Source organism: Ziziphus jujuba, chromosome 1 (assembly GCF_031755915.1).
Source record: "Ziziphus jujuba cultivar Dongzao chromosome 1, ASM3175591v1".
In the NCBI taxonomy this organism is placed as follows: domain Eukaryota; kingdom Viridiplantae; phylum Streptophyta; class Magnoliopsida; order Rosales; family Rhamnaceae; genus Ziziphus; species Ziziphus jujuba.
The window spans coordinates 43,688,513-43,710,928 of NC_083379.1; the positions used below are offsets into that span (position 1 = coordinate 43,688,513).

General features: G+C 29.9%; 2 protein-coding genes across 4 annotated transcripts; both read right to left on the reverse strand.

Annotated features, from left to right (window-relative positions):
• Nucleotides 1-918: 918 nt before the first annotated feature.
• Nucleotides 919-5,653, reverse strand: LOC107404200 (LRR receptor-like serine/threonine-protein kinase IOS1). Its single transcript, XM_048471723.2, has 13 exons — nt 5,532-5,653; nt 4,835-5,378; nt 4,230-4,708; nt 3,948-4,086; nt 3,744-3,815; nt 3,503-3,574; nt 3,327-3,407; nt 2,969-3,117; nt 2,656-2,879; nt 2,430-2,559; nt 2,164-2,226; nt 1,876-2,065; nt 919-1,689 (listed from the first exon to the last, which is right to left on the reverse strand). Exons 1-13 carry the CDS (start codon nt 5,611-5,613, stop codon nt 1,275-1,277), a joined length of 2,640 nt encoding a protein of 879 aa, XP_048327680.2. The 5' UTR covers nt 5,614-5,653; the 3' UTR covers nt 919-1,274.
• An 11,628-nt stretch (nt 5,654-17,281) lies between these two features.
• LOC125419150 (LRR receptor-like serine/threonine-protein kinase IOS1) lies at nt 17,282-21,909 on the reverse strand. 3 transcript variants are annotated; one of them, XM_060812014.1, is made up of 13 exons: nt 21,721-21,909; nt 21,047-21,584; nt 20,452-20,930; nt 20,193-20,295; nt 20,031-20,102; nt 19,856-19,927; nt 19,677-19,757; nt 19,232-19,386; nt 18,897-19,108; nt 18,645-18,774; nt 18,439-18,501; nt 18,131-18,320; nt 17,282-17,888 (listed from the first exon to the last, which is right to left on the reverse strand). In XM_060812014.1, exons 1-13 carry the CDS (start codon nt 21,800-21,802, stop codon nt 17,471-17,473), a joined length of 2,595 nt encoding a protein of 864 aa, XP_060667997.1. In that variant the 5' UTR covers nt 21,803-21,909; the 3' UTR covers nt 17,282-17,470. The 3 variants fall into 3 exon arrangements, with proteins under 3 accessions (XP_060667997.1, XP_048320467.1, XP_048320473.1); XM_048464510.2 differs by having other exon boundaries at nt 20,193-20,331; nt 21,721-21,908; XM_048464516.2 differs by lacking the exon at nt 18,439-18,501 and having other exon boundaries at nt 20,193-20,331; nt 21,721-21,908.
• Nucleotides 21,910-22,416: the final 507 nt, after the last annotated feature.

Consider the following 22,416-nt stretch of genomic DNA (forward strand, 5'->3'; position numbering starts at 1 on the left):
ATTGATATTATGCCATAATTCAGGTACAAATTGCCAATGTGTATATATATATATATATATATTAGAAGGCAAATTGAAACATGTGAAAATTGAGGAGACTATTTTAAATTTCTGTAATTTATAATAAGATGAAAAGAAGAAAAGACCAAAGACCAAATCAAAATTATTAATATCCATTAACTAATTTCTTATGTTCTAATCTTCATTTTGATTGTATTTAATTTGACATATACATACACTCATTATTATAGTTGCTTTCCGTTTTCATAAATAAATATATATTTATATATATATATATATATTTTTTTTTTTGGGGAGAGTTTAATTAAAGTCAAGAATGACAAGCTCAAGAGTCCATTCCCAAATTTGGCTTACCAAAAACTTTTAACAAGTTGCAACAAGACCCCCCTCAAAATTTTTCCTTGGAATTTGAGAAAAAAAAAAAAGAAAATATTTTCCTGGGGAGTTGAATTTCATGCTATTGTGCTTCAAGAATCTATTTTTTTTTTTATTTGTGTTTTTTCACAGTTGACCACAAAAATAAACCTCCTTAGTCTTTCAAATATGTCCCTAGACAATATAAAATATGCCCAAAAAAAGAAAAAAAAAGGACAAAATGTGTTGGCAAAATATTTTAAAATAGCCAACTTGCCCATATAACAATAGAATAAATAAATACTTATAAAAAGTTTGTTATCGTTGTTATTATTATTATTTTTTTTTTGGACGAATAGGTTTATTTGTTGTTGTTATTTTTTTGGACGAATAGTTTTTACTTATTGACAACTATAGTATTTATTTACAGCATCACTTGATATTCGAAATTTTATTTAAATAGATTGCATAATTAAAATTTATAATGAAAAATATATGGGATAAATCGTAATGATGTGGATTGTGGTACCCAAAATACTGGAGTTGGATCGTGTAAATGGGCTTGGTTGGTAGCCCAGCCATCATGCCACTTGAATTATTAATTTCTTTTGGAAGTACACATCTTTATTGCACTCCGAATTTGATATCTAATATTACATACAGATACAATTCTGACATGTCAAACTAAAACCATAAGAGTGCAAAGTCATTTGGGTAACACCGTTATATATATATATATATATGGGATTTCACTCTAATTTTGTACGGCAAACTATTTAACATGAATACAACTACAGTATAGCACTGTCAATCTTTCCTAAAAGAGAATTTAAGACCATAAAAAAGAGAACTAGTACAGCCAAAAAAAGAATTGCAGATTTGACGTTCGGGACAAACTGCTACCTTGCTAAGGGCTTGATCAATTCGATAGATGAATCTGTTGAGAACATTACACTGGCATTGGCTGAGGAATCAATCAGAGGGATGTTCCTTCGAGCTAATTCTATTGCTAAACAATCTTTTAGTTCAATCACCACCTCATTCATGTTTGGTCTTTTCGTGGAGGTTGAAGATAAACAAGCCATTGCTATTTCAACAGCTTTCCACGCTGAATTAATATCGAAATCTCCCTCTAACTTTGGATCAACCACACTTCTAATATCCCCATTGGCAAGCACATAACTAACCCATTGGCTTATGTGAGTCCTCTCCTTGCTTTTACTTATGACAGGTTGGCTTGTGATTATCTCTAACAGAACCACTCCAAAGCTATAAACATCGCTTTTCTCATTTAGCCTGTTTGTTGTGGAGTACCTGCAATTCAAATCATGATTGATTAAATGTGTGTCTATAATCTATTTGAAAAGCAGTATTTTTGCAAAATGATTAGATTGGAATTCACTTAATCTATTTCTTTTTGCTTGGTTTAATTTTTATTTTTATTTTTTGTTTTGAAGGGCACGTACAAATAATCAGAATAACACACAAACACAAACTTACTCTGGGTCAAGGTAACCGGGGGTGCCAGCAATATTGGTAGATACATGAGTGCCACCTTCAGTTGGGAATATTCTGGATAGCCCAAAATCTGATAGTTTTGCTCTAAAATCCTCCGCTAATAATATATTTGGGGTCTTCACATCTCTGTGGACTATAGGTGGTTTACAACCGTTGTGCAGATACTCCAATCCTGCATTTTGAAACCCACATATTGGCAATATGAATATTGCTTTTTACAGAGAGGGGTTAAAAAAAAAAAAAAAAAAAAGAAGTAAATTTATTATAAACCTTTTGCTGCGTCCAACGCTATTTGAAGTCTTCCTTGCCAACTTAATACATTTTCCCTTCCACCTTGTATACAAATTGACAGATAAATATAACATATTTAATATGCTTTGCTTTTCTTGATCAAAATATATATGTATATATATGCTCTGTTTTTTTATCAATATATATATATATATATATATGCTCTGTTCTCTGTATTCCTCTAAGTCAACAGAAATATCGAACCTGAATCATATCATATTGAAAGAAATAAATTAAAAAGGAACCTGCTGAAAGATATGACTCCAGATTTCCATTGGCCATGTACTCATAGATTAGAGCCATGTTTGTTCCTTCGTTGCAGTAACCAACAAGGCTTGTCAAGTTTCCATGATAAACTCTCATTAGAAGCTTAACCTGTTTTATTTAAAATAAACTTTTTACTGATTAATATGTCCATGCAATGGATAAAATAAGAAAAGTTGAATCCATATAAATGATGGGCAGACATGCCTCTGCTTGAAATTGATGATACCCCTGAACTGATGTAGAAGACAGCATCTTCACAGCTACATCAGTGCCCTCTATTATGCCATGGTAGACTGTTCCAAATCCACCTTTTCCAAGAGTTACCTCAAAGTTGTTTGTAAATTTTATCACCTCAGAGTATGTAAATTGACGCTTTTTTGGCTCCAATGAAGTATTTTTGACATTCGATCGTGCACCTAATCTTATTTCTGCTCATAGCAACATAATTTTCATAATTATATCATGAGAAATTAAAACTCTGTTCAATCCACAAGGCTTAAATGAGAAATATATTTACCGTATCGCTTTTTTCGTTTTAGGATCACAATGAGAGCTGCGGCATTTAACAGGACCAAAATTGCACCAACTGATGATACTATTGGAATGAGAATGTTTTTCTTCTTTTTGCATGAGAAGGATGCACAGAGATCTTGATTTTCTCCAACGCTAGAACATTACAAAGTTGAAATTACTTTAATCAAGTTTATTTTGCTTGAAAATGCTATGTTTGTAGTTTTTATAATGGAATCAAAGTAAATTAGATCCCTGACATATTTTCATGAAACACTAAACTTTCAGGTAACATGCATTTTGTCCACTTTTTCCCCCAGCAAATAATAATCTTAATTAAAATACTCTGTAAACAGGATACATACATTAATTTTAGAAAGCCGCTGTTCGACCTTTGAATGAGTTCAGCAGGAACTGAACCTGTGAGCAAGTTTCCTTCCAAATTTCTGTCAACAAATTAATTAAAGATTCTGAATAATTCTCTGCTTCTGAAACTCTTATAATGAAAGTCACAGTCGAAATCTTTATCCAAACAACTTACAGGAGCTTCAATTTTTCCAATTGAGATAGAAAATCAGGAACTAATCCAGTTAAGCTATTGTTTGATAAATCCCTAAGATCATGAGCAAATAACATAAACTTCATTATTGTTGTGGTAAGTTACGAAGAACCAAAATTGGACGTCCGATATATAAATATGTATACAAATATTATATATGTATATATACATATATATATATATATATGCACACACACATTACATTACTACTTTTAATACTTACAATGATTCTAACATAGGGAGACCGGATATGTAGGAGGATATCTCACCAGTCAAAGCACTTGATGACAAGTTCCTGGTTGCCATGCATTTAAAAAATGATTACTTTAATAGCAGTTTTTAACTCAACGAATTAATCACCTGAAAGCTTGCCTCTATACCTAATAACTTATGTACATATAATATAGGAAAAGAATCTTGAGCTTACAAGGATATGATTCTAGGGGTATCAAAATCTTTGTAGTTGCAACTTAGACCTGACCATAAGAATGCTACTGGAGCACATGGATCCCCTTGCCAGTTTCTACTTACTGTGTAAGTTGACTTTACGTTGTTGATGGCATCAACTAATTAATAAAATCCAATATTAATCATTCAGTTGTTAAAGTAATCATGTTATATATATATATATATATATATATGTATATGATGTAGACAAACATGCAGAGAGAAAAAGTATATATATATATATATACACACACAAATATACCATCATCTTGGTCTGTTTCTGGTTGGGAGAAATCTATGACCGTATAGACCTCGAGTGCGTTAAGGATGGGTGGGAGAGTTGAGTTCTGCAACCGTACGAGGGAGAAACTATAATTTGATATTGACAAAGCCTTGGTGCTGAAAACGGCCCCTGACTTCAAGTATTCAGGAACATAAGCTTCATACCACGTCTCCCCATTGAGATAGATATCGAATGCTCTGTACTGGTTGGATTGGAGCAGTTGGATTTCAGCAAAGTGCAAGTAAACATAATACTGGTTACTTTCATCCGGGGGTTCCCAATAGAATTCCAAGGGTCCACTGGCGTTCAACGGCGTGACGCAGGTGCTCATCACAATAGACGGTGCCTGTGAATTAGAGGTACTTTTGATGTTATTTACGGTAACCGAGGTTGTTAACGTGGTCCAGTCTTTCTGTGTATATGGCTTCCAGAGGCGATCATGAATGTCATACGGATACCTTGAAAATAAAAAGGAAAAAGAAAAAATGAAAAAGAAAAAAAAGAAAGTAACTTGATTAAAATTCATTTGTTGATCAAGTACTTCATTGAAAGGAAAATGATTGTTTCTTTGTTTGTTTAATTACCTGTATGATTGATTGGTGGTTGACCCAATATCTAAGCGCCGGTCAAGTGCCAATGATCCAGTTGAGGTAACATAAGTCGTATTTTTGAGACGTCTCAATTCTAATGCTGAAATAAAAGGTGTCCCAGAGTTTGTATTTACAACACATATTTGTAGATGGTTTTGCGAATGCAAGGTAATATGTATGACCTCCTTCACAATATTTAAATTTGCTGAACTAAAATTCACTGTAACCCAGTAATTAGGTCCCAAGTGCAGATCAAACTGTGGCAGCTTATTTAAACCGTCATAATTTCCATATAGAAAAGTGGCTCTGATCAAATACTTTGTAGATTCTGTAACATTTAGTTTGTAACAGTTGCGGGTTCCTTGAGGGAAGCTTCTTACAAAGGCTACTTGCTTTTGCTGGTTAGCTTTGTATTCTGGCTTTATGTTCTTGCTTATGCCACTGCCAATGAAGGGTGCGTCTGAAATATAATCTATTTTTGTTGTTGGCTCTGTGTAGCTGGTGTTTTTTGGAAGCCCACAATCTAAGCTAATACAACCTGAGATAAACCAAAAGAGGACGTTTCACTACTTTAACTTAACTATACATATATATATAGATATATGTATTTATGTCATATACAGTTATAATAAACAAACTAAATAGACCCCTTTAATATATATAAGAATTAAAAGAGATAAGATAATCGTACCGGATTGGTTGAATGCACGAACGAGATGTAAAAGGGAAAAAACAATAGACAATGCATACACAAGGTGTTTAAAAATCTCCATTGCTTTCCTGTTTTACTGCTGCTGATTAATTAGCTAGCCTAGATGCACTTATATATATATATATATATATATAAGATGTAGGCCAGACCTTTTTCTCTAGAAAATGAAGTGTTCCACTAAAACCCTTTTCGAAGACTGTCTTCTTTCAATCTTTACCCATAGGTTTTTGATAATTCTAATGGCACCCCTAATGTTGCATGAAAATATAAATAAATAATTTTTCAATTTTGAATAGTTTAAGCTTTTGCAAAAAATGATAATTCAACGTATTATTATATATAATCAAAAGATTTTTAAGGTAATGCAACAATTCTATATGAAAATAGAAATATATATAAAGATCCAAATCAATTTTAAAAACAACCAAGTTTTCATGTGAAATGGAATATTAAAGAAAAATAAAAATAAAATAATAAATAAAATGATAACTCATCTTTTAACGGTGAAAAATGAGATTTGAAGATACTTGTAATGCATATATAAAAAATATAACATTAATGTTTAATGTATAGATGGTTGAAATTTTCTTTTAAAAAAAAAGGTATATGGATGAAATAAATAAAATATATAAAAAATAATAAAAAAATGCTTGAAGCCAATTTGCGTGAGGGACAAAACTATGTATTTTTTAGTCATTAATGTATGATGTATAAACAATATTTGTCAGAATATTTTTTTAAAAATCAAATTAAATTGTTAAATTTTATTGAGAATATTGACAATTAATTATTTCATTTCTTTTTATATTATTTTAATTAAAAAAATTGATCATGCATGGATTACGATTTTTTTTTTATTTTTTTTTTAATTGCTAGCAGTTAAATTTCATCAAATTCTCTAAAAAATAAATAAACGAATAAATAAATAAACAGAGGGAAAATTATATAATTGATATTATGCCGCACGTTATTAATTAAACGAGAAACTGATCCAGAAAATACATACATATATATATAGGCAAGTTCAAATATATATGAAACTTGAGGAGATTATTTTGTAACTATCCAAAATTCATATACAGTGGTATGGCATGAGTTTTACGGATCGATCATTACCACCCTCTGCCCTCAAGCTTGACAAGTACTCCATGAGTCCATGTCCATATGAGGATGACTAACAAAAACTTTATATATGAGACGAAGAGAAAAGAAACAAGTCTCTGGCTGTTAGTGTGTTTTCATTTGGATAAAAATAATGAAGGATTGGGAGTAGGACAGGAATACGACGGGTGATTTGGAGTCATTGAATCTTTAGCCGGGTGGCTGACTCAAGTATATATGAATATATAAATATGAGGTGGTATTTTATGTCCCGTGCACACTATCTCATCTCATCTTTATCCCTTCCATTCATTACATGTAATATAAATTTAATGACCTACAATCATTATTAATATCACATAAAATAAAATATATGGATCCTATATAAAAAGTCTCATATTTGATTGTAAGTAAAACATGACACTCTTTAATATTCAAATACCAGTGACACAAAAAATAATTTTTTCTATAAGTATAATTTTGATCTATTCAAAATATATTTTTTGTTTTATATTGAAAATCTAATAATGTCGCAATTACTAAAGATTAACTCTTTCCGATAGATCATTACCACTTGCTGACTAGTCTTGTAAGTTAGCAATGTTGTTCGTATGGGGGACTTGCTATTGTTTCCTTGTCAAATTCCCAATCCAAATTTTTTTTGTTTCTTGGAAAAAAAAATTTTGCAAAGAAATACATATATATATATATATATACAAACAATTTTTTCCTCCTAGGCTCAGAAGCCTAACAAGATTTTTTTTTTCTTTTGATTTCTGTTCTTTAATTTATATGAAGTTGTGATGAATGACAAAATAATTTAGGAGTAATGATATGAGAAAATTCCAATAAATAATCACTTGATTTCTTGTTGAGTCCATTATATATAACATGGGCTCGGGAGCCTAAGATAAAATGAACTCTATTTGAAGTTACCGTTATAAAATAGAAGAGTTCTATTGAAGGATACCAATTACTTGATGCATTGAGGGAACACGGTTGCGGTTGCAAGGGTATGTGAAAGATATGTAGTTTGATTTACAGAGTCACAGTGCCTTGGAGATCAAATCCAGTGAGCACTTTTTAGCATGATGGGGTTTGGAGGCATTCTTTAGAGATATACAATACCGGGATGTGGAAGTTGAAAATTTACTCTGTTAGAGTTAGTGACCCGAATTCTTGTTGATCCGACCCGAAAAGTTCGCGGTGCGACCTATTTGGTGAAACTAATTTTGGAGAAAAATTTGGGGCTCTGTATGGACCTGTTCAATTTTAGGGTTTCTTCCGTACTATATATATATATATATTTTTGTTCGGCTGTAATTGGGGTTTTTTAGGGTATCTCGATTTCGGCTCACCTTTGTACCAATCTTTCGATATTAGATTTGTTTCTCCCTGCCCGTGGTTTTTCCCGTCAAGGGTTTCCACGTAAATTGTGTGTTTGTTCTCGTTTTCTTTGTTTCCGTTGCTATTTGTTTTTCTCCCAATTCCGTAACATACTCTGTTCAAATTAGCCGTGGAATACAAAATCCTCTACGTCCAACTGAGACTTAGGAGCTCAACTAATTAAGTGGTCTATGCCTTTGAGGATGTGGATGATCTCCTCTTATGGTACTTGACTAGATACTTATAAAAAATAAAAATAAAAACAAAAACAAAACCACACCAAAGAAATTGCCACATTAATTATAATCAAGTCAGTTTTGCCTTTTTATGAGAGTATCTTGTGGCATTTCTCATTTGATGATGCTGACTTCGAATTTTTACACCTATAATATATTAGAATATAATTAATTCATTGTCCTTTATGAAAATAAGAGAAAAATATAAGAAAGACTTTGCTGAAGTCATTCCTTATTCTATCAATCGGACGTTGTCGTTGCACTCTATCTTATCTCTTATCTTTATATTGACTTCATTATGATAAACAACGAAGACCATAGACGTCGGAATCAAATCAATATGAGTGAATTATACTTTCTTACGTCAAGTATGGAAGTATATATATGTAGTTCTTGTCGTCCAAAGAGGTCTTCTTGCATGAATCTTTGACTTCTCATTTTGATTGCAAAACCTAATTTTCCCTACTAACTGACTCAGCATGCCATGCATTGGAATTTTGTACACATGGTCTATGGAGATGCCAATATTGGAATGTATTAAATATTAATTTCCGATCATATTTAAATCCCAACAATTACCCTTTTAATTCCAAGTATTGTTTTTCGATCGCCTAATTAGCTTAGAGGTTCCCCCCATTCTCCAAGGATGAAAACCAACTCTAAACAACGATCTTGAACTTGGTAAAAAATTTTAAAAAAATAAAAAAAAAGGCTTGAAGGATAATTTGCAACATATACACGTACAATAGTTCAGGATCATTGGTCCAAATAATCCCTTTTTTTTTTTTTTTTTTTTTTTTTACACGATCGAGTGGCTCTCTATCCGTACAAGTGGATGTTACTGGTAGCAAAAAAAATAATCACCATTAATTTATTAGATATTGTTTAAGATTATTCCTGCATGCTAGCTAGTCTTTAAGCTAGCAATGTTGTTCCTATGAGGGTGTTCGTTCAAATTCTCTGATCCCGAGAATTTTTTAAGAACAATTAAAAATAAAATAGAAAAATCCAGCAATATTTATAAAGAAAAATAAAAACAAAATGTACAATTTTTTATTATTATTATTATTTTTTGCGTCCAAACTCTATATCTAATTGACGGACTCAAATGAGTGGTTGAATAGTCCTATGATGAGGGAATATCTAAGTGCTTCTTTGTGAAGCATTATTTAACCAAATTGGTATAGATGATAAAAATTGTTGAATAGAATCACTCATTAAAAAAAAAAAAAAAAAAAAAGGCCTCATCAAATACACCTAAAATATTGCCACAAAATAGTAAATAAAATTGTTAAACAAGTTGCTATTTGTAAGATTATGTATTTATGTATGATTAATTATAGAGTCTGCAGCATGCTCGATGCATCTACATCGCATGCATGAAAAGAAACAAACAATTGATCAAGTGAGTTTACAGCCTTCTAAGTACCCAGTGGTATAAGTATTTCTTATGGAAAAACAATGGTGGTACCTCTAAGATATACAAAAAAAAAAATAAAATAATAACAAGTAATCAATTTCTTTTACGAAAACTAAGAAGTAGAAGAAGAAGAAAGATTTTGTAGAAGTCGTTCCATAGTCTATCAATGGTACGTTGCCGGAGCAGTGATAGCACTATTTTATCTCTTAGCTTGAAATTTCAAAGTTGGCGTCTATATGTGATAAGCTGCGAAGATCATAGACGTCGGAATCAATTGAGTATGAGCTAGCTAATTTGTTTGTCAAGAAAGGATGTATATATAATGAAACTTTTTTGCTTTAATATATGACCAGTTCTTGTACTTAAAAGATCTTCTTGCATCAATCCTCGATTTCTTATATTAACTACAAAATGTAATTTTCCCTACGGGTATATGCTTGGCATTATTGGAAATTGGAATTTTGTTGATGTTTCTATACATGGAGATGCCTATAATGGGACGTGCTTGACCTTTTCCCATCTTATCTATTTTCTCATCCCTTCGATTTTTGTCCACGCCGTGTACGTTGGGCAGTAAGTAAGAGATTTGGATCATCTACTTGTTATTTTTCAGTGTTCGTTAATAGCTTTTTTTTTTTTTTTTTTTTAACACTAGAAATAGATATTAACACATGTCTAATATGAATTATATTCTTTTTTTTTTAATTTTTTTATTATAAAACAGTGTTGTATTATTTATTAAATTAAAGATCAAATAGTTAAAATTGAAAATTAAGCACAATCAAAAATGTAAACAACAAGAAAAGGATTCTATTTCATAAGCAAATATATAGTTGATAACCTAACCTCCATACGAGTAAGTAAATGTGCATACCATTTATATGGGCTAATAATTATTATCCAAATATCGTGTTTCAATATATATTATTGTTCATTTAATTATATATATATATATATATTAAATACCTCATTGGCATGAGTCCTCACACCCACATATTTAAAAATGTGTGAATTTAAGTCATCTTTCAATTGCATCATTTCGATTAGAATATTATAATGAAAAACATAATGCACTATATGTATATTATATTTAAGCTACACTCTATATAAAACAGAGAATACAGTTGATAGCTAAGGCTGTTCTCAAATCTAAACCATTTTATTTATTTATTTTATGAATCAACTATTTTAAACTCGAAAGTCCAAATAAATGCAATTTAAAATTAATATGGATCATATAATTCATTATGATCATACGCTATTAGATAAAAACTTTAACAATGTTATATATAGGATTTTGATAGAGCGGCCAGGTATTTAGCTTGGGCTATGTAGTTACCTTATCTTATGATACATGATATTGATATACTATAATATTAAACGGGCGAAAGAGAAAATAATTAAAATTTTACATATATGTTTTAAAAAAAAATTCAATTTGGATACTATGTGATAATTTTATTAGCTATAATAATATTTTAAAAAATAATTGTCACTAAAAAATTCACTTTTTCATATATTTAATATTAAAAAATTAATATTATAAATTAATATTATCATTCATAATTTGTGGATTTTATTTTTGTATAGTCCATTATTGCTACATAATTACATAATGATTTGATATAGATATATCCACATATTTACCAATTTTGCATAATAAAATTTATATGATAAATAATATGATAATATTTTATTTATTTATATTGTATTTAAGTTATAGATTTAATATATTGGGAAAAAAATACAGATTTATAATTCACCCGTCCAAATTCATTTTATATTATTTTTTGAACCATGCCACATTAGTTAAAAAATAAAGTTTAGACCTAGTATAGTTTTACTCCAAAAACTTACGTGGTTTTGATACAACAAGACCTAATTTACCGTCGTTTATATTTTTCATATGTTATTCTATATTTATCGTTTTAAAATATTTACATATTCTTTGTTATTATTATTATTATTATTATTATTTTTGATGGAATATTACAAACCTAAACCAAAAATGAAGCCCAATCGAACTGTCTAGCATCGCCCAACCAACCAAAAAAGGCCACACTTATGCGAAAAGTTAAAAAGCCCAACCAAAATGTAAACGACAAGTCGCTTAAACGGAGCCCAAATGGCGATACCACCAGTGGATATGGTTTGGGGATCATATGGACGGCAACATCTTCTCCGATAACGTCGCTTTCTTCCCCTTTCAGTGACTGGACCTGCAACAATCAGTGAACACCTTCTTGCCCGCGCTTCATTCATCCACTCGACCTCTATCACTTTTCGTAAGTTGTTTGGATGAAACCCAAAAAAATAAAAAAAGGGATAATCATTGTAAATTGAAATTTTTTTACAATTAATCTTGTATATTTATTTTTTTTCAGATATTTGCCTTCTCGTTTAACTTTAGTTTCAAATTATTCATTTTTATTGTAAAATATAAAATCTGATCCAATATTAATAATAATAAAAAATCACAACACCTTTCCAAACTTATTACCGAACAAAAACTAAATTTCCCAAATAAATATAGTTAATGAAACATTTTACGATCAATGCCCTCTTCATCTTCTGCCTTTTATTCAGCATCATGGAATACAACTCTCACTCAATCTCAAGATTTTCTTTTTATTGCTAATCTGGATTTAAAATTCAAAAAATTTATTAAAAAACTTAGGACATCGTTCTAAATAAGATAAAATTTTCAATTTTTTTCTTAGACAATAAAATATATATCAATAGCAAAGTTTAGGTTCCATGTGAACCAAAAACAACACTTGCAAAAGACTTCCAAGCTTTCCAATTTGCTACTTGATTTTGAGGGAAAAAATAGCTTGCATATATAGCAGTAATGATGTTCAAAACTAAAGCCATGTAAAATTCAATATGCAAAATAGAATAAGAAAACCTGTTGGAAGAAAAATTATAGAAAATAAACAATAAGAACACACAAATAAAAATAAAACAAAATTAAAAATTGATCAAAACATCCAATTCATAACTATGTAGAAGGACAAAAAATTTAAAGATAGAAAGTTTTGGATTTTTATTTAGGTGAGCCCCATAAAGCTTTGAATATATTAAGATGAGGAACAAAAAATTGTAAAAATTTATATAGTTGATGTTGGCTTTTCTACATTATAGTAGATTTTGCGATGGCTATGGCAAAGATAAATGTTTGGTAGCAGGTTTTTAATTTCATTTTGAATAATGTGTTTTAATTAGATGGATTTTTTTGTCTTTTAACTTGTGAATTTTGAATTTAATTATATATATTATATTAGAAAGGAATAATAATTCGAAAATTAAATTAAACTAAAAGAGAAGTATCTGAAAAAATCAAAACACAAGGATAATTATGAGAAATCTTCAATTTAAAAGGTAAGTTAATGTAATTATCTTTAAAAAAAAATGAAAAAAAAAGGAGCGTTTTGATTAGGTGCTTTTAGTAGAGCACTTATAGATTTTTTTTTTTAAAACAAAAAAAAATGCTTCATGTTCTGATGAAAACATTAATCTGAATTTTTTTTTTTTTTTTGTTTCTTATTTCAGTTTTAAATGTGCTTAATTTCTACAATCTTTATGAAGCATTATTTAACCAAAGTGCTATAGATGACAAAAATATTAAATATAATCACTTATAAAAATAAAAATAAAAACAAAAGTAGCATCAAATACACCCAAAATATTGACACAAAATTAAATAAAATTGGTAAAAAAGTTGCTAATATTATGTATTTACGCATGATTATAGAGTCTGCAGCCTGCTCAACGCATCAGATTGCATGAAAAGTAGCAAACGATTGATCAAGCGCATTTTTAGCCTTCTAAGCACCCAGTGGTGTAAGTATTTCTTATATTGAAAACAATGGTGGCTGGGTTCGAATTTTTACAGTATCACTAATAATAATAATAATAATAATAATAATAATAATAATAATAATAATTGGTCATTTTCTTTTGAAAAAGAAGAAGTAGAATAAAAAAAAGAAGAAGAAGAAAGACTTTGTAGAAATCGTGTCATTCTTTCAATGGCATGTTGCCACAACAGTAATAGCACTATCTTATCCCTTCAACTAAATTTCAAAATTTGGCATCTATTATAAGCTGCGAAGACCCTAGACGTCGGAATCAAATGTCTACGAGTTAGCTAATATGTTATGTCAAGAAAGGATGTATATAACTGTATATGACCAGTTGATCTTGTACAGCTGAAAGACATTCTTTCATGAATCCTTGACTTCTCATATTAATTACAAAATATAATTTCCCTACGGACACGGCGTGCCATTGTTGGAATTGACACGTATAACGGCATGTGTTTGACCTTTCTTCTTCCTTTTTTTTTTTGGGTGGTGGGTAAATACGTGTTTGACCTTTCTGATCATATCTATATTTTCTCATACATTTGGTTTTTGTCCGCGCCGTGTGTGCTGGGTGGTAAATATATAGTTGATGACCTCCATACCGGTAAACCATTTACATGAGCTAATAAATTTGATATTATCAAAATGTCGTGTATAATTAAATAAATTATTGGTATGTTGTCCCAACATCTACATATTTGAAAAGCATTTACATTAGAATATTATAATAAAAAAATACAAATATATGAATATTATATTTACTTTCTTTAAGCTACACTCCATATAAAACATAAAACACACTAAGACCCCTCAGGCCCATTATATGATCATATGTTATTGGATAAACACTTTAATAATGCTATATATAAAATTTCAATTCTGTGGATTGTGTAATTTATTATGTTATATGATATTGATATATACAATGTTAAATAGTGGCAAATAAGGAAATATATAAAATTTTATTTTTTAAAAAAGAAAAATTAAGTGAGATTTACATATTACGTGACAATTTAATTGGTTATCATTAAAACGAAAATTTTTTCATATTAAATTTTTAATATTAAAAAATAAAAAAATATATTGTTAATTAATATTATTATTCATAATTTACTAATTCTACCCGGTAAAGCCCACCACCAATGCTACATGGCCTATCTATTAGATCATAACTAGCTGTCCATATATTGTCACGCTTACTAATTTTGTATGTTACCTTGCCAACTCAAAATCACAGAAAATAATACTAAAGTAGTTATTTAGTCTACCAATGTATCAGTTAAGCTCTGTTTGGAAAGTATAAAAGTTGATAAAAAATTGATTTTTGAAATTTAGTTTCTCAGGATTTAGATCCTGAAAATTAATTTTTCTCTTAGTTTGTTTAGTAAGTAATAGGAAAGTTTAATATTATTTAATAAATTAAGGGTAAATATATATTTTTAAAAAAATTAAACTATTTTCTTTGGAATTCTTAAAATAACACCTATATAAATGGGAATAATTTTTCTACATATTTTTCTACATTGGTAAGAATCTAATTTCTTGGATTCATATTTTTTCACCTTACAATAAACATTCAAATAAAAAAAAAATCATCACTTTTCCAAAGAAATTAAATTCCTACTAACTTTATATTTATCCTAGCATGTCATTAAGAGTATATTATTTGATTGATTTATACTTAATAACACTTATCGTTTTGAGGTTCATATATCTATTTTTAAGTTATATTAACATGTTGACTAATAAAATAGTAACAAATATACTCTTAATAAATATATTGATAAGCTAGATGATGCATGTAACATTACTCAATGGAATAATGTATAATGTTTTATTTATTTATAACAATATTTTATTTGTTAATATTGGATTTCAGTAATAGATTTTATATATTGCACCAAAAAAAAAAAAAAGTTACAGAAATATAATTTATCTATCCAATTTTATTTTATTTTTTACCATTAATATATTTGCACATTATTTGGCACATTAGTTGACAAATAAAGTTTATACCTACAGATTTTTACTCTAAGAACTTATGCAGTTCTGATAACATGTCCTAGTTTATCATCAATTATATTTTTCATGTATTTACACACACACACACACACAAGACATATATATATATACAATCATAATGATTAATATATGAATAATACCAGAGGTCTCATTTAGTTTACTAAGTTATTTACCAAATTACACATTATTATTTAACTGATTTATATTTAATTATATTTACCTTCAAAAGTTTGTTTATTCATATATAGGTCACATGATAACCAGTCAAATAATAACACGTGTATATTTATTAAATAATTTAATAAACTAAATAGTGCCTGTAACATTACTCTTAACACACACACACACACACACACACACACACATATATATATATATATATTAATCAGGCTTCCATGAGGCCGATTTGATGATTTTGCTTTTATAATTAAAACTTCATTTTTCATCCCTTAAATTATTTGAAATGTGGAGACTTAAAAATGCATTTATAGTTATCTGGGTTTGTATAGAGTTATTTGTCCAAGTTTAATATATCACTTAACCATATTTGATCACTAATTAAATTTAAATCCCTAGCCCCTGGTATGGTCCAATAGTTAATAAAGAAATACCTAATGCTAAAATCATATTCAAGTGTACCTGATGTTTAGACTACTAACTATATAATTATTTGGCCAATTTGATGGCTTTATTATTAGGATTTCATTTTTCAGCTACTAGATTGCTTTAAGGGCTGATATCAAAAAACTTATTTATCATTATCTAGATTCTTATAGATTTATTTTATCCAAATAGAGTTTTCTTATATCTCTAAACCTATATTTGATTAAGAATTAAATTTTAAATATTAGCAATTGATGTGATAAATGGTTAATAATGAAAAACCTATGCTAAAATCATCAAGTTGACCTAAAATGAGCCTCGATATATACATATATATAGTTTTAAATTTACGTATTTTTATTTATGAAAAATTGCCAACTTTTTTTTTTTTTTGGGTAAAGATGAAAATTGCAAACTTAAACCAATAAAGGATGCCAAAAGATATTTGGTAAGGTGGATATACTACTTCACCATAATCCATTCAATAATAAATTGTCAACTCATTAAGATATGACACCTCATTTTTTAATTCCATCCACTTAAACTCTTAATTTGGCAAGTTTTTATTTTTTTATTTTTGGTAATTAATTTGGCAAATCTTCATTGGTAAATCAATTTCCAAAATATAGTTTGTTAACACCTTTAGATTCTTTATAAAGAATCATGCCATCAATTGCTTTAAATACTCATAATAAAATTAGATTAAAATAAAAATAAAACTTCAAAATAAACAAAATAATATCTGAAAGCTACATTAAAACAAAAATAAAACTATATTAAAACGCTAATGTTAAACATATAATAGAAAACGTTAGATCTCTTTTTATGTTAACGAAATTTACACTTGATAATACCGAAACCTCGTTTTGACTCTAATTTGTATATATAAATTTAAGAGGTTGAAAAAATAAAAAATAAAAATAAACGGGGAGGGGGGCCTACATGTAGGTCCGTACCCGTAGTCAACATAACCAGGTGTGCCAGCAATATTGGTAGACACGTGAGTGCCACTTAAATTATTAATTTTTGATTAAGCACATATTAAACTCTTAATTCGATAATATTACATACAGTATGACCCACTTAAATTACTAATTTTTGATTAAGCACAAAAGATTTATTAAACTCTTAATTCGATAATATTACATACAGTATGACAATGCCTGACATGTCAAACTCCACATGAAAGGAAAACCATAGAGAAAACAAAGGCTTTAAGATATTTAAAAACATGGAAAATATTTCACCTCTAAAAGGAGTAGCATCATTATAATATACAGACTACTATCTTGCTAAGGGATTGATCAGTTCAGCAGAAGATGCTATATAAGACATTTCACTGCATTCAGCTGCCGAATGGGTCAGAGGTTTGTAGTTCTTCCGAGCTAACTCCATTGCTAGACAATCTTTTAGTTCAATCACCACTTGGTTCATATTTGGCCTTTGAGAGGATGTTGGAGATACACAAGCCATTGCTATTTCAACAGCTTTCCACACTGAATTAACTTCGAAATCTCCCTGTAAGTTTGGCTCCACCACACTTCTAATATCCCCATTGACAACCATATTACCAACCCATTGGCTTATGTGAGTCCTCTCCTCCCTTTTACTTATGGCAGGTTGGCTTGTGATTATTTGTAGGAGAACTACTCCAAAACTGTAAACATCGCTTTTCTCATTCAACCTATTTGTTTTGTAGTACCTGCAACAGAATGATTAAATGTTTACAAAATTCTTTTTCAATTAATTAACTGGATTCCCTTGAATATTTTGTATGTTTTTCCTTGAAAACCATGTTTTTCTTTTGTTTATTTATTTATTTTGTCATCGAGGATGTTTAGATTGATAAATTAAAAATTCCATATTGTTGTCAATAAATGTTCTATATTTTTTTTTTATTTTTTGAAGGGCATCAACAAACGATCAGATAACAAATTAACTTACTCCGGGTCAAGGTAACCGGGGGTGCCGGCAATAGCGGTAGACACATGAGTGCCACTATCTGTTGGGAAAGTTTTGGATAGCCCAAAATCAGCTAGTTTGGCTTGAAAATTCCGAGCTAATAATATATTTGAGGTCTTCACATCTCTATGAACTATAGGTGGCTTACAACCACTGTGCAGATAGTCCAATCCTGCGCATCAAAACCCACATCTTGCTTATGAATCTTTAAAATATTATATACTATATATTGAAGTTACAATTGATAAAGAATAATAATTAAAAAAAAAAATGGTAAATTTATTGTACACCTTGTGCGGCGTCCAAGGCTACATGAAGTCTTCCTTGCCAACTTAAAACATTTTCGCTTCCATCTTGTACACAAATTGATCAATAAATATACCATTTTGATATGCTTTTTTTTTTTTTTTTTTTTTTTTTTTGGAAAGAGGAAATATAGAAACTTAATCATATCATATGAAAAGAAAAGTAGCTTTATGTCAAAGAAAAAGCAAACCTGCATAAAGATAAGACTCAAGATTTCCATTGGCCATGTACTCATAAATAAGAGCCATGTTGGTTCCTTCATTGCAGTACCCGACAAGGCTTGTCAAGTTTCCATGATGAACTCTCATGAGAAGCTTAACCTGTTTTATTGATTAGAAATAAACTCTTACTAATTAATATGTACATGCTATGAATAAACTATTTAAAAAAAATAAAAAAAATAAAAAATAAAAAAAGTCCCCATGCGTGATGGAAGACGTGCCTCTGTTTGAAATTGTTGATACCCCTGAACCGATGTAGAAGAAAGCATCTTCACAGCTACTTCAGTGCCCTCTATTAGGCCATGGAAAACTGTTCCAAATCCACCTTTACCAAGAGTTCTTTCGAAGTTATTTGTTATTTTTAAGAGCTCAGAATATGTAAATTGACGTTTATTAGGCTCCAATGACTTCTTTTGGACAGTCAATCTTGCACCTAGTGTGACATCAGTTAATAGCACCATAAGTCTCGACTGTTTCATAATCATATTATTATGATTAAAAAAATTAAAACGAAACTCTGTTCATTCCAAGGTCAAATTAGTGTGAAAAATATTACCTTGTTGTTTTTGTCGTTTTAGGACCACAAAGATAGCTGCTGCATTCAACAGGATGACCAGTGCGCCAATTGATGATACCAATGGAATAAGAACATTATTATTCTTCTTCGTTTTGCATGGAACGGATGCACAAAGATGTTTATTCTCTCCAACGCTAGCACATTAACAAAGTTGAAATAATTCTTTATCAAGGTTTTTGTGCTTTGAAGGTGCTATATATGTCTGTAGTTTGTTTTTATAGATCCTCACGTATTTTCACGAAACATTAAACTTTCAAGTAACATGTATTCTGTTTACAATTTTCTTCCCACCAAATAATAATAATTTAAATAAATACTCTGCATTCTTTCCCCCTTTTATTTAGTAAATTTAGAATCTAAGCGTAGTTGAAAAAAAAGGTATTGGTGACAAACATGTGTCCGTGGCTTTTCATAAGATACATACCTTAATGAGAGAAAACCGTTGTTTGACTTTCGAATGAGTTCAACTGGAACTGAACCGGTGAGCATATTTCCTTTTAAATTCCTGTCAACAAATTAAATAAACTTATTTAATTCCCTGCATCTCTAAACTCTCTCATAATAAAAGTTAGCACTACCAAATTCTTAGTCAAAACAACTTACAAGACACCCAAGTTTGGCAAGTGAGATAAAGAATCAGGAATAGATCCAGTTAAGCTATTGTTTGATAAATCCCTGAGACGAGCAATTAATTTACATGAACTTCAATTGTTATGATTATGATCAGATATAAGTAACCGAAACTAGACACGCAATATTACTTAGTTTTACTACTTACAATGATTCTAACATCGTGAGACTGGATATATACGAAGTTATCTCGCCAGTCAACCCACTTGATGACAAATTCCTGATTCCCATTTCAAAATAATTACATTAATATATATACATAAGAAGGGAAATATGTATTACCTTTTAATAGAACAGAATTTAATCTTACAAGGATATGATTCTAAGGGTATTAGAATCTTTGTAGCTGCAACTTAGACCTGACCATAAGAATGCTACAGGAGCACATGGATCTCCTTGCCAGTTTCTACGTACTTCATAAATAGACTTTATGTTGGTGATGGCATCCACTGATATATTCTCATCCAATATTAATCATATATATATATATATATGGAAATATAGAAACTAAGAAACAGAGAATTAATTAATTAACATATATGTGGTAGGAAAAGCAAAAGCATATATACCATCGTCTTGGTCTGTTTCTGGTTGCAAGAACTCTATGAGCGTATAGACCTCGAGGGCGTTAAGGATTGGTGGGAGAGTCGAGTTTTTCAACCTAACAAATGAGAAATTATAATTTGATGCTGAGGCAGCACTGCTCATGTATACGAGGTCTGATCGTAAGTAAACGGGAGTTCTAGGTTGAAACCACAAATCCCCATTGAGATAGATATCGAATGCTCTGGACTGGTTTGATTGGAGCAGTTGGAGTTCAGCATAGTGCATGTATGTATAATACTTGGTAGTTTCATCTCGGGGCACCCAATAGAATTCCAATGGAGCACTTGAGTTTAATGGCGTGGCAGAGGTGTTCATCACAACAGAGGGCGGCTGGAAGTCATTGCTATCTACAGCATGATTTATTGTAAACGAGGTTGTTACTGTGGTCCACTCTTTCTGTGTATAGGGCGTCCACAGGCGATCATATATGTCGTACGGATACCTAAAATAAATAAATAATTTATATATTAATTAGAATTCATTTGTAATTTAAAAATTACAAGTTGAATTGAACGCTGAAATAATTATAAGTAAAATGATTTTGTAGTGAGTACTGACCTGTATGATTGATTGGAGATTGAACCAAAGTCCAAGCGACGGTCGAGTGCTAATGAGCCAGTTGAAGTAACATAAGTTGTATTTTTAAGAGGTCTCAGTTCTAATGCTGAAATAAAAGGTGTCCCAGAGTCTGTGTTTATAAGACAGATTTGTAGATGGTTTTGCGAGTTAAAATGTATAAGCTCCTTCATGATGCTTAAACTTACTGAGCTGAAATTCACTGTAACCCAGTAGCTAGTTCCCAAGTGGAGATCAAACTTGGGCAGCTTATTTTGGCCGTCATAGTTTCCATACAGAAAAGTAGTTCTGATCAAATACTTTGTAGCTTTTGTAACGTTTAGTTTGTAACAGTTGCGGGTTCCTTGAGGGAAGCTTCTTACCACTGCTACTTGTTGTTGGTTGGTAGCTTTATATTCTGCCAATATGCTCTTAGTTACGCCACTGCTAATAAAAGGTGCGTCTGAAATATAATCTATTTTTGTTGTTGGCTCTGTATATCGGAAGTGTTTTGGAAGCCCACAATCTAAGCTAATGAAACCTGAGACCACACCAACAGAGGAAGAAACACTTTAGCTATATTATTATGTATCCCGTATGGTTATATTTTAATGAACAATAATAAGAAATTGACACCACTAACATATTTATATATGGATGGGTTTAGATAATCATACCGGTTTGGCTCTGTGAGTGAACGAGATGTAGAAGGAGAACAAGAAGAGGCAAAGCATACACAAGGTGTCTGAAAATCTCCATGACCTTTCCCACCTTCTAAACAATTAGCTAGATGCATGCACTTATAAGCTGTACACCTTTTCTCTAGAAATGGAATATTTCATTCACTACCCTTTGGAATATTGCCTAACAATTCTTTTTCCCCAAGCATTTTATTTTTTGATATTTTAATAATGAATTATGATCCCCTACTTTTTGTTTTTTTTTGTTTTTTCATACTTGTTTATGATTAGCTTTAAATGTCAAACATTCATTGTGAAGCCAACGGATAAATCAAACCATTTTATTAAATTAAATAAATAAATAAAATAAAAAGATTAATAAATTCAATATAAACATGTATTCAAATATATTTAAAGTGTTAAAAAAAAAATTCAGATTCAAAATAGAATTTTAGTTATTCAAGGCAAGTGGAATTTTCAATTATTGGTCTTCCAAATCCAATGGATATGACCAAATTTTCCTTTGTCAAGACTCTCTCTAATGCAATTATTATTATTATTATTGTTATTATTGTTATTGTCATTGTTATCATTTTCACTTACGTTAATTTCCTCTTTTATGATATATTGAATCCATAATGTTTCTTTCAATTATATATAGTAATTTTTGCATTCAAAAAATAAACCATCTAA